At 41.3% G+C, this 11,792-nt stretch overlaps 1 protein-coding gene across 5 annotated transcripts in view; it reads right to left on the reverse strand.

Annotated features, from left to right (window-relative positions):
* The window catches only part of CNOT1 (CCR4-NOT transcription complex subunit 1), a 58,004-nt gene that overhangs the window by 21,718 nt on the left and 24,494 nt on the right, over positions 1-11,792 (reverse strand). For 2 of the 5 annotated variants that reach the window (XM_084294589.1, XM_084294591.1), the window contains exons 17-24: positions 9,032-9,182; positions 7,483-7,684; positions 6,967-7,098; positions 5,697-5,821; positions 4,711-4,997; positions 3,207-3,285; positions 1,769-1,999; positions 599-739 (exon numbers count right to left, since the gene is read on the reverse strand). In XM_084294589.1, the coding sequence (XP_084150715.1) occupies positions 599-739; positions 1,769-1,999; positions 3,207-3,285; positions 4,711-4,997; positions 5,697-5,821; positions 6,967-7,098; positions 7,483-7,684; positions 9,032-9,182 (1,348 nt within the window). Of the gene's footprint in view, positions 1-598; positions 740-1,768; positions 2,000-3,206; positions 3,286-4,710; positions 4,998-5,696; positions 5,822-6,951; positions 7,099-7,482; positions 7,685-9,031; positions 9,183-11,792 lie in introns of all 5 variants that reach the window. The other 3 variants (XM_084294587.1, XM_084294590.1, XM_084294588.1) reach the window with 2 other exon arrangements.

Genomic DNA, 11,792 nt, shown 5'->3' on the forward strand with positions numbered 1-11,792 from the left:
GACTTAATCATAAAGTAAGTGAGGCACAATAGTTTCTCTCCCCTCCACTTCCCATCTTAATAGCAGGTAACTTCAAAATCTAGGGCTGTCAGTAGCTCATGTTAAGGCAGTCTGCCCGTAAGACAGATATCATATATGGCAGCAGTACTGCAAATTTCTACAAGTTCAGAAAGCTACCCCAAATTCCAGCTTGAAATGCAAGAACCTAGCAGCATAACTGCAATATCAAATTGTATCCTGCCCATTTATGACATGAATGTTTGAACAAACTTGTGTCTACTAGAAGTACTTTCCTGAAAAAAAACACAAAACTAGTATTTTACTGCAAAAATATCTGGCTATAGGAAAACAAGGTGACTTGTACAAGTTGAGTAAGATTAAGAATCTTTCACTTGTCCCTCTTTTCCCTGAAAAATTGCATGTTCAAAGAGGTTCAAACAACAAGCGATGGAACTATTTCCATGAGTGACTCCCCTCCCTTTTTTTTTTTCTCCAAATTTTATGAGTTGGAATTTTTTGAGAAACGTCACCTACCACTTTAGAATGGAATTCCAGAAATATATTAAAATTATTTTTACTAGTGTTCTTCCATACTTGCCTTCTGAGTCATGTTTGACTGAGACAGATTATTAAAGATGAAAGCAATTTTTTCCTGGACATTTTCTGGAGGTTCCACAATTCTCTCAGTTTGATCTGTTGCTACTAACAGCGTATCAATATTGGTGGTATTAATGGAAGGCTGTAGGGAAAACAAGAAGGTAAGAACAGACAATACCTAGAAGTAACATCAAAAGACAGTTTAACTCCATTTTGTCAAGTGAAAAAGAATTGAGCTTTTTCACATAATATCTACTGCCTCTGATGCATTTTTAGCAGCATTCTGAAGTAATTTTACTCTACGATGATCAAGACTCAGCAAAACAACTCTGCTGTATGAAGATCAACCCCTAACACTTCTGTTCATATATGGTAGGTGCCATTCCAATGGCACCCATCATGCTAGCAGTCTGCACACAGAGTTAGTCTGGAGAACATGACAGTACAGCAGCAAGCAGTACTTGGTACAACTTTAAGTCTCCAAGAGCACTTCAATACTAAAGTAGCAGAGAGGAATCCCACAGCTTTATCTGAGACCTTTGTTTTTTGACTTCCACCTCTAATTCAGGGAGCTTCTTTTAAGAGAAGCACCAGCAAGCAAGACAGACTTGACTTGTTGGTACATCTGTTACCCTACAGTCACAGCTCTACGTGTCCTCAGTGTACATGCGGGATCAAACATGCTCCACGCTGTGGAAGCACCCATACATCAATCTGTCAGCCCTGCATTAACTCTGACAGGTAGTTAAGAGTTACATCTACATAAGGGACTTAAGATTTGAGAAACCTAATGCAGTTAAATCTGCTAGGTCAGACATCATTTCTCAAGTCTTAGGCAGGATAGTAAATGCAACTGCTTCAGGAGTCCTATGGCACGTCATTAAGAGAAATTAATTCTGTAACTGTCTCGCTAACTAAAGCCACAAGAAAACCACCTTGCTATGCCAAAGTAATTTCACAGTTTCCTGATTAAAATGCATCCATACAAAAGCATGGGTCATATCTGAAAAGGTTATATGCTTTAGACAAAAAAAATATCGAGCAACAGGACTACGGCTTGAAAACTGGCGGTACAGAAATTTAACGGGGTTTTGTCTCCATGTACTCAGTCCAGATCAACAACTTAACTGTTACATCTCCTGTGAGGGCTCTGAAGTCACAGAATGCTTACCGGCACATCTTTCTTGAAGCTGACTCCAGTTGGTCGAGTGATTGTGATGGTTTTTGCAACAGTGGTTGTGGTTGAGGTGGTTACTATAGTGCTGACTTGGCCAGCAATAGGAGCTTTTGCTGGAACTTGGGCCTGGGCCTGAGCCTGGGCAAGTGCAATACTTCCAGGGGTGGTGATTGATCCCTGCATCTTCACAGGAGGATCTCTAGACTGCTGTCCGTATTCTATGTACTACAACAGGGTAAACAAACACACAGGAATTCACATACAGCAGTGTAAATAAGGAACAAGTTTTAGCACGAGCAGTATGAAGTATTAAAGATTGTCAGCAAACATTTAACACTAACGCCATTAAGACAATCTGCAAAATACCATCAAGCCCCTTTATAAAGGGCATGCCTTAGCACCATTTACTTCCCTTCTTTCTGGAGAAGGGCCAGAAGCTCTACCCCTGACCTCAGCAAGCAGTTATCTAGTGTCAAGAGACACAACATCCTAAAACATTTTACAGAGCACTACCCAGGAAATCCCATTCCTGCAGGGTTAACAGACCAAAACAGGGGGACTGCATAAAAAAATGTGTATCCAAAAACGTGCTACAAAGCCAGGAAGAAGTCCTCCCCCCAAGGATCCCTGCAGCCACATAAAAATGGTAGTCTGAAGCTCATAATGAATAAGTAAAAACCACAGTTTTTAAATCCTGTAAAGGAATTCTGCAGCAGATTTTCTTTTTTCTCCACTTAAATGCGTTTACCCAGGTATTTGTAACATCAAACAGCCATTCCAGGGACACAATCCAAAATGCACCAGTGAAGCTGAGACTGCTGTTGAACTTCACAGTTTCGGGTAGATGAAGTCTCACTGAACAAGCTGTATGTTTTTTTTTCTTATTCAGATTATGCTCCCAAACTCTGCCACTAGGATTAGTTTTTCTGTATATCTCCTACCCATGAAAGACAGACACCGCATGATCAACACTACTTTTACTCTCTGAACTACAGGGTATTTCCATTACTTTGATCAAACCTGCAGGAATTAAGTTTTTCTTGCCTTTATCTGGATTTTGTTATCAGGTCTGAGTGTGAAAGTATAAACACCTCTGAATACCCTCTATTTTACAGAGAAAGCACAAATCTTTAAGGGACTGGAATGTGACTCCATGGAAGCACTTTGAAATCTATGTGCATGACCATGTGTCCTGGTTGATCATGCAGTTAAACTCAAGCAGCTATTTCACTGCAAGCAACCCCAGCAGGTTTACAGGAACAGAAGGGTATTGAACAGCCACCTTCACACTTCAAGAAAGGGCATTTGATTCTCTGCACGTGCACTACCTAAAACTGTGGCAGCTTAAACCATTTCTCCAATGGAAAACAGCAAATCTGTTCAAAAGATTTCAAAACCACAGAAAGCCAGTGCACCAACGTGAAGCACTCACCTCCTGTAAGTGATGAGGGAACTGTATAAAGTGACTAATAGAAGCCAAGTGCTGACAATACTGGGGATAGTCCTTCAATCTGTCAGAAATAATACACGTTAGTCAGCAGCGTTAACCCTGATCAGAAACAATACTAGAGAGCAATATAAACTTAACACTGGTATGTCATTCCCATACTGCATCAGAATTAGTTCTGGTCTGCTCACAGCAGCTGTGCTATAAACAACATTTTCTACAAAGCAGTTTTTGTTACAAAAGCCCTTGAAATGAATTCATTTAAGAGCAAAACACAAGGTCAATTCACAGCAATCCAGCTTAACCTAAATCTCTATACTTCTGACTGAATACACAATTGCATTTATATTCAGCTTTCACAATAAGATTATTGCTAAGTGATTTGTAGACTGGCTCACTGTTTTGAACAGCAAATGAGAGTGCCCTTAACATCAAAGACGAAAGCTTCACCTAGGCACACTGATTATTATAATTCTACTTCTGAATGCTACACCATTACTACTCAGTGAGAGCAAAATCTTCAGGTCCCCCTTAAAGAGGTTTTTAAGAGAAGGAGCAAGGTGGTGGTTAAACCTCAAGTATGTCAGCCTCCAATGCCTTTATTCATTGTTGCTAAATCCGCAGCTACAATATCCAGCTCTGAATGCTGCAAGCAGCAGCTTTTAGAGCAGACAAAATACCATAGGGCAAGAGGTAACACGCTCCTTGCTTTTGAATCCACGCTGCAAGTCCACACATTTCTAGTCATTAAATAATTCCAAGGAACTTTTTAATACATTTCAAGTATCTTCCTCCAAAAATGGGTGTGCATTTTGTCCAGCGTGTAACAATCCTGCCACAACTACAGTCTGCCTTGGGAGCTTTCTCTGCATGCATTCCAATTAAGAATTTGAGAAAGTTTTTTTTTTTTTTTTTGTGAGAAAGTTTTATGTGTGTCACCAACCCACAGCTATTGACTTTCTGGAAGATTTGGGCACTGGAGTAATACCCTTCATAATCTTAGACAAAGTTAAAGTCGAGCATTCTGAGTAACAGACGATCCAGATGCCATACTGGAGATTCAAATTCAAACCCAAACTTAGTTCCTACCCAGTCTTTTTACTAATGAGTAGTGCAAATGGCACTATCAGAGGGCACCTGTTAAAAATATTTATATCCACTCCATTTCTAAAAAGCTGACAACTTCAGGCAACTCAACACTTCCCTGAATTATTTTTATAAAGGGAGGCCACTAAGTTTCAGCATCTCAGTTTGTCCCATATTTACACAGATACTGAATTTAATACTTGGATTTCAAACGAACCTAGCCACCCCTTTCCTAGCATATCACCATTTTGTTTCAGCTCAGCATTTATTAAAGGTAACCCTGAACTTGATATATGTAAATTTCTAATATATATAAGCAATCCTGTAGTGCATAACTAGTGCAGGTTCAAGGTTAACAAGACATTGCACAAATTGTTGGGAGTATTACCAAAAAAACACTCACCTATTTTTAAATCTATCTAGTGCAGCAATACCAAAATAGTACATTTTGGATGCAAAAGGCTTTCGTAAGGCTTCAAGAACATAGCGCAGGGCCAGGCCCAATGCCATATAAGTAACCAGTCCTTTCTCTATTATCCCACCAAAGAGGCAGGCTGTTATGTGCAGCTCTTTATCTGGGTACTGGGGAAAGAAACGGTATTCCTCAAACAAATTCCTCAGCATGCAGTTAAACACTTCTCGTTCCCGTTTAATGTTGGAGTCCTTAAACCTCTGCAGCATTTCCAAGACCTGCAAAGAAATTGGAAACTGTTACTACCAGATTTGCTTTATTTCAGCCCTTCTGCATCTACAGGTTAAGAACACAAGTAGCTAAGGTAGAGTGCACTACAAACCAAACAGCAAAGTAAACGTCTCATCAAGAAATAAATCTCATTTTAGCCAGTAGATGCCACATCACTACAATTAGCTTTATCTTTACACTTCAGCTTTGTTTCCTTTATTTTAAGTAACTGTCCTTAAATAAAATTTCTTGCTACCTCCTACCTCATTGCTTCAAAATTGGAAGATGTTGAACGTTAATTTACATTTTTCCTATAGTTTATAACCACATACATACATTAAATTAAGTCTGAAGTACTTCAGAGAGCAAGCACATCAAACTGATATGCTTCGATACTCATGGTTTGGTTACAACGAAAGTCATCATAATGTAGAATTGAGGACATTTTTATATATTTAGAAGTTGCAGTCATTTTTATATACTTTAAATACATCCAAAGCGTAAGCATAACTTAAGCACTTATTTTGAATATCCAAGCTTCCACTCCATACTGAAGTCTTGCCACCTGTGAGACTTGCATCATTTTAGGAAAGTTAGACGGCTAAAAAATTCAGTGCACAGGATGGAAAAGTTAGATGTAATGAGGAAGTTCACCAACTATATAGGTCTCTAGACAGGTGATGCAACTGCTACAGAACGGAACTTACCTCATCTACAGACATGGTCGGATGTGGTGGATGGTTATAAATACGCTGGAAGTAGCTGTTTGCCTCATCATCTATTTCTTTGCTAAAGTGCTGGTTAGCCTCTGGCCACACCTGAGATAAGTCAGCTGTTAAAAAAAAAAAAAAGGGACAGGCATTACCTTCAACTCCAAAGGGTCAGGATTTCATCTAGTCCTTTTCAACTCTTCCACAAATCTATACAAAGCCTGCTAGTTCTCATAAAAAACAATTACTTAACCTTTCTAGTTGACAGGAGTTCTTATTCAAAAATTTGTTTTCAAGACACTTTTGCAAAAGAACTGAATCCTGAAGATGGAATTAGCCTCATACTATTGTATTCCTAGAACCCACTGCAACCCAAGCTAGCCTCAACTGACACCTAAACCAAATGAATGTAAAACAGACTAGAATAAAGCATGCTACACAACACTAACATGCAGACAAACTTTCACACAGACTTTCAGGCCAGCCAGTGAGCTTCAAACAAGTTTATACTGAACGCTCAAGCCCAAAAAGAAAAAACAATGGTCACTAAAGCTGCCTTCACTGTACATCTATGGACATCTGCAACTTTTATGGAGCAGCTATCAAAGACAACAAAGGTATGTAACACCAGCAAGGGGGAAGATTTAGCATATGGCTAGACTTCCTAAAGAGAACATTTGTTTGCTTCAACATTTCACTGTGAACTTACTTAGAGATATAAATACGCTAAGGATAATGACTCAGTTTTAAGGACCAAATCATTCTTTAAAGAAAAAAGAAAAAAACAATCATATTCCTCCCATCAACCTGTTAGTCTTATTTCTTTCCAGTGGTGTTGCCCAATTCACAGGTCTCCTACAACAGGACCTTACCCAGGTAGTTCTGATGAACTTTGTTACAAACAAAACAAAGAACACCCTCTTACAACAAATATGTAACTCTCCAAAAAGCAGGGTAACACTTTTGTTCAAAACACAGCACAACAAAAAAAGGACATAGAAAGAGACTGTTCATGCAATTCCTTGACATTTATATTTACTCTGGTAGCTTTTTTTTTTTCTTCTTAAATCCCCTCCCAGCTACTTGGCAAGCTGCTAGTATAGAAGTTCAGAAGCACCTTTTCCAGCCCATCAGTACATGAGCCACGTTTCTACTATTTGTCACCTCCAGGTCCACACCACCCCCAAAGGAAATGCAGATTAACTGCAGACCACAGTCACACTTCACAGTCACAGACAACACTACCACTTACAAGGTTTCATCTTACTCTGCTGGAATGTAGGTTGGTTCAGTCCAGATGTGCTCAGCTTCCTTTGCACGAATGGGTCATTGTTCACTGCAGGGAGGCCCAGGGCTCCAGTTCCTATACCAGTCAGGCTACCCGTAGTAAGACCACCTACTGAAAAGCAAACAAGGCATCGGTCATCTCAGCTGCACCCTTCCTCGTACGCATGTATCACTTTCAGCACCTTGCTGTTTCCAAGAAATGTTCAGAGCCACGCAGCCTCCAAACTATCCAGTATCAAGCAGTTTTTTCCTCAAGCAATTCCTTATCTCTGTCCCAGCCTAAAATGATGCAGCTAAAATCCATCTAAAACATAAACCCTCTTGACTCTCAAATTTTATATCTACTGCAGTTGCAACATTTCAAAATGTTGTTTCAGCAGTGACCCAGGAGTAAGGGCTGTACGACTCCCTCCCCCACAACACCGCTGCCTGTCCAGTCTTTCCAGCCACAGCACTGACAACGGTCTTACAAAACACACCCCACAGACAGCAGTACCTGGAAGTTGTGAAGAGAGTCCTCCAATGCCACTGAAACCTGTTGTCTGGTTTTGGGTGGAAAGAGGGGGAAACGCTTTTGCTGGTGACTGAGGAGTACTGAACGCAGAGCCCAAGTTCGGAGGGAAGCCTTGCATGCTCTGGGTATGAGGAGCAGCTGAGCCACCTAAACTAAGAGATGCCATGCCCGCAAGCGAGTCGATCTGAATGAAAAAAGGGAAGATTATACACAGACAGACACAGACCGCAACCAAGCTCACTCTTTGCAGGTTTTGTATGAAGACAGCTTACATATTAAAACATCCTGAAAAGAGTTTTTCTGCACGGTCACTTTAAATTCTGAAGTCATCCAGATTACCCCAAAAAGGCTGTTTGTCTATAGAATGCTATTTCACTTATTCCTTTGCAATCCCATAAAATCCTACTCTGTCAAAGGTTTTACAGAAAGGCTGATTGTTCCCTAGTTTCTAATTAAGTATAACACAACAGTAAACACAAAAAGCAGTGTGTAGATTTTTGTGCTAGAGCAGTTTAAGCTCTGCGGTTTGAGAGCTCACCAAGACTTAATCAGGCTAACAGAATATTTAACTGTCTGAAGGATCCCAGACTGTCCACTTTTCATAGCTAAACACCTGAGAACACAGCCACCAATAAAAGCCATTAAGATCTGGGTGATGAGTAGGAGGGAAGGCACAGTACCAGCAGACATAGCAATAAATTAAGAGCTCCTGTCCAGGAACTGCAGAAAACTGTTACCTATCCAAAAGATGGCATGGATTCAGACTCACATCTGCTGCCCTACTTCTTCACATCAGTTATATGCAGCAGGTTGCCAGGATATTTGGTACATTTGATGAGCAACTTCAATAAAGTAACAATTCACATGGATACTGCTCTCTGTATCGAGTTTACATAATCTACTGATGCTTCAGACATTCTTCAATGCTGAATTGCCACTGATTCGTGTGAATAAGTTTTCACCATTTTAAAATCTGCCAATGAATGTAGTTGCTAGAAGCAAAATCTGTCTGCAATGTGTTGCTCCCAGAGGAGGAAGGGATGATGAGTGGCAGGGAGTAACTTAAATGTACCTTGTTTTTAAAAGAGCAGTTCAGTTGAGAGCTGAAGAGCCCCAGTTATAACAAGTCCTTACGCTCTAGCACTGTTGCTTGGCCCGTGAAGCTACAAACAAGACACATCAGGTTCAAAGGCAGTGCTTAATTCTCAAAAGTCTTAGAAATTTTTAGCACTTTAAAGAAACCCTCAGCTATTTTAAAATATACCAAACCTCTATCACTCTTCAGTGCTCCCATCCTGCTATACTTCCTTTATTTCTTACAGACATCCGTGATGTGAGAGACAGTTCTGAACTACAACCCTCAGGCATTAATCTGCTACAGGAGAAGTTATCTAAACATGCAAGCATAAAAAAAAACTAAGGGAGCCAGATGATGTTTTACGTAGTCCTGCTGAAAGAGCTCAAATAGTGCAGCAGAACTAATGTGAATCAATGTTTCTAAACCCACAGCGTGCTGTGATTTATCTACTACCTGTACAGGAGAGATGGCATCCAAGCTGCTCGCACTGGGTGGGCGTCCCTTTGGCATGACTCCGGGTGGCGGCTGCCTAGCCTTGTTCATGACGCTGCTGCAGTTGGCCACCATGGTGAGTATCGTCTCTGACAGCTCCTGAGAAACGCTCCTAGAGCAGAGGAGGAGGACAGTGAGGCATCAGCGTTCACCAAACTCACGCCCCTGATTGCTTTCCTTCAGGAAACAGGGCCACATTTCACAAACTGAAGCTGCAAAACAATCCCAGCAGAAACCACACTCACAACAATTGCGTTACAGCCATTTCACTTGGGATGAGCTCTATTTTATATAGAAAAAAACCTGCAACTATAATAATTCTCTGATAGCATATTCCCCCATTTTTAGTAACTCCAAATACTGTTATTCCAGCAAATAATGACTCAGAGAAAGCTGGGATGTGCATCTGTCTACCTGGCTTCAATAGCCCGTGGCAGAACAGACTGTCTGCAACGCTCTTTGCCTGCTGTTTGGTACAGGCTATACGCAGCTCAGCCTCATGAATTCAAACACACAACAGCTTCTGCTACAATCCCTTGGTCAAATCAGCTCCTCGAGGCTCCTCCCTGCTCCCAGACTTCAACATTCAGGATTGTTCCCACTTGGAGGATCGTTAGACAGTCTCTCCAGAAGAGAAATATGACAGGACTAAGAAGCTTGCACTACAGAGACACGCACAAACGATGGGAGTTAAATATCCCCCCCAGTTCCACTAAAATTCATCTGTCTGTAAACTGACAGACACGATTCATCGGACCATCAATAAGCATTTAACCAGAGGCAACAAATCTCTGCTTTTCAAACAGGTTGACTCAAAACCCAGCAAAACAGACTTAGGCCTGAAGGCACTGCACGACTGAGGGAAGCCAACACCTTTCTGAACAACTCCGTGTCTGGCTGCCAGGCTTCCTAAGGGGATGGAAAGCCAGCTCTGCTGCTGCTGTACCTAAAACCACAAACGTACCCATGCAACACTAACATTTCACTCGTGGAAAACACAGCCAACTATTTACACCTTTCTTAAGCTCTACCTTTTTGCTGAGTACAACTAAAGCAGCAAATTCCTTCCTGTAACTGTGCAACTGGGTTAAACTCATCTGGAGATTCCTCGTTTTCACTGAATTTTCACAAGCTTTTCACTGCACGGATGTCAGGATGAGGAGGAAAAGGAAGCAGAACCATCCCAGCAACTAGGGCAGGAAAAGCAAGTGCTGAGTAGCCCTCAGCTTTGGCAGCCGTCCCGTTACAGGCTGCACAGGGTTAAGGGCTTCAGCTTGTTCTCCCAAGCCAGTGCTCCACCACACAGTGTGGGAAAAAGCTGTCCTGGGACAGGCTGGAGAAGCTGGGGAGCTACCATGGACAGGCATCTTTCCAGGCAGGTCAATGTGCATTTCATCAACTGCTCCAGAAGCTGGCTCCTCCAAATGTTTTATATCCTCTTACCAGTGTCAAGAGACTGAAAAGCAAACTGCCTGGGAGGGTGGGTTTCAAAAAGAGATCAGAAACTCACCTTCAAAGCAAGCTCAGCTAAGGAAACACTTTGCATTTCTCCTTGACTCGAGTGTGAACAAACCAAAAGTTTTCTAATCAAGCTGTGAAAGCAGTAAAGTACCATCGACAAAAGACTTCATTTTAATCATCTGTGGGGAGTCTTTAAAAGTCCTTTGGAAACAAAGGTGTATATTTGCATGACCATTTCTGAATCTAAAGAATACTGAGAGGCTTCCTTACACAAAACCTGCATTTATTTATAGTTGTTTCCTCTTTGCAAGCCATACATCTGCTATAAATGCCCAGCAAGATATTTCTTGCCCTCTGTCATTTAAGATATGGCCTGTGAAACAGCCTGGCCACACAGGGAATCAGAAGGGATTTCTGTCTCAAGAAGGTGCAACCAGACCTGAAGACACAACTCTGAGGCACGGCATGAGGGAGGCTCAGAGTTTACGGCACATATTTACCTCCAACCCAATTCCCCAGAACCACAAATCCCCATAATGTGCTTGAGACCAACTAGCAGGAAGGAAAGCAGACACTCAAATACCACAGCGTGCTTTAAGACAGATCCCAACCTGCTGCAGCTAGAGGTTACTGATCACGGGGCAGCCCACGATGCATAACACAGCTTTAGAATCCTCAATTTGATGCTTATGGTGACCAGTTAGGTCATTCATGCTTTGGAGCAAACGACTTGCTTTTTGTCCTGCCACCTAGACAGATTAAAGATTAACTTTTTATGTCATGAGACGTTGCTGTATGTCAAGATATATACCACAGTATTTTTTAAATAGTACTGAGCTGCAGGTTTTCACAAAAGCTGCATCTGAGGCAAACGATGTGAAGTAGTAAACAGGGGGGCATGCTTCTTTATCCAACTAGATCTTAAAGCAAAAGTTCACATTTTTTCAATTCTATGTAAAAATATACTCAGTCAGCCAATCTCAGAGCCATTCCAGGAAGAGAACTGAGGGAAAATTGTGGAAAAGACAATTTTGAAAGATGAGTAATGAGGAGGGTCAGGGAACACAGTCGGCCAGCTTGAGGAGAAGAGAAGTGTCAGCCTAGAGGAAAGCTCCAGCTCGCCGATGGAGCAACTTCACATCTCTTGCATTTTTTTTTTTTCCATTTATACAAAAAGAAAACTGCTCTCAATTTCTTTGATTTCTTTACTGTTTCTGATTTCTTTCTGCTTTACCCATACAAGCCAGGAGCACCACTAGCA

This window comes from Netta rufina (genome assembly GCF_964035555.1).
Source record: "Netta rufina genome assembly, chromosome: 13".
Classification (NCBI taxonomy): domain Eukaryota; kingdom Metazoa; phylum Chordata; class Aves; order Anseriformes; family Anatidae; genus Netta; species Netta rufina.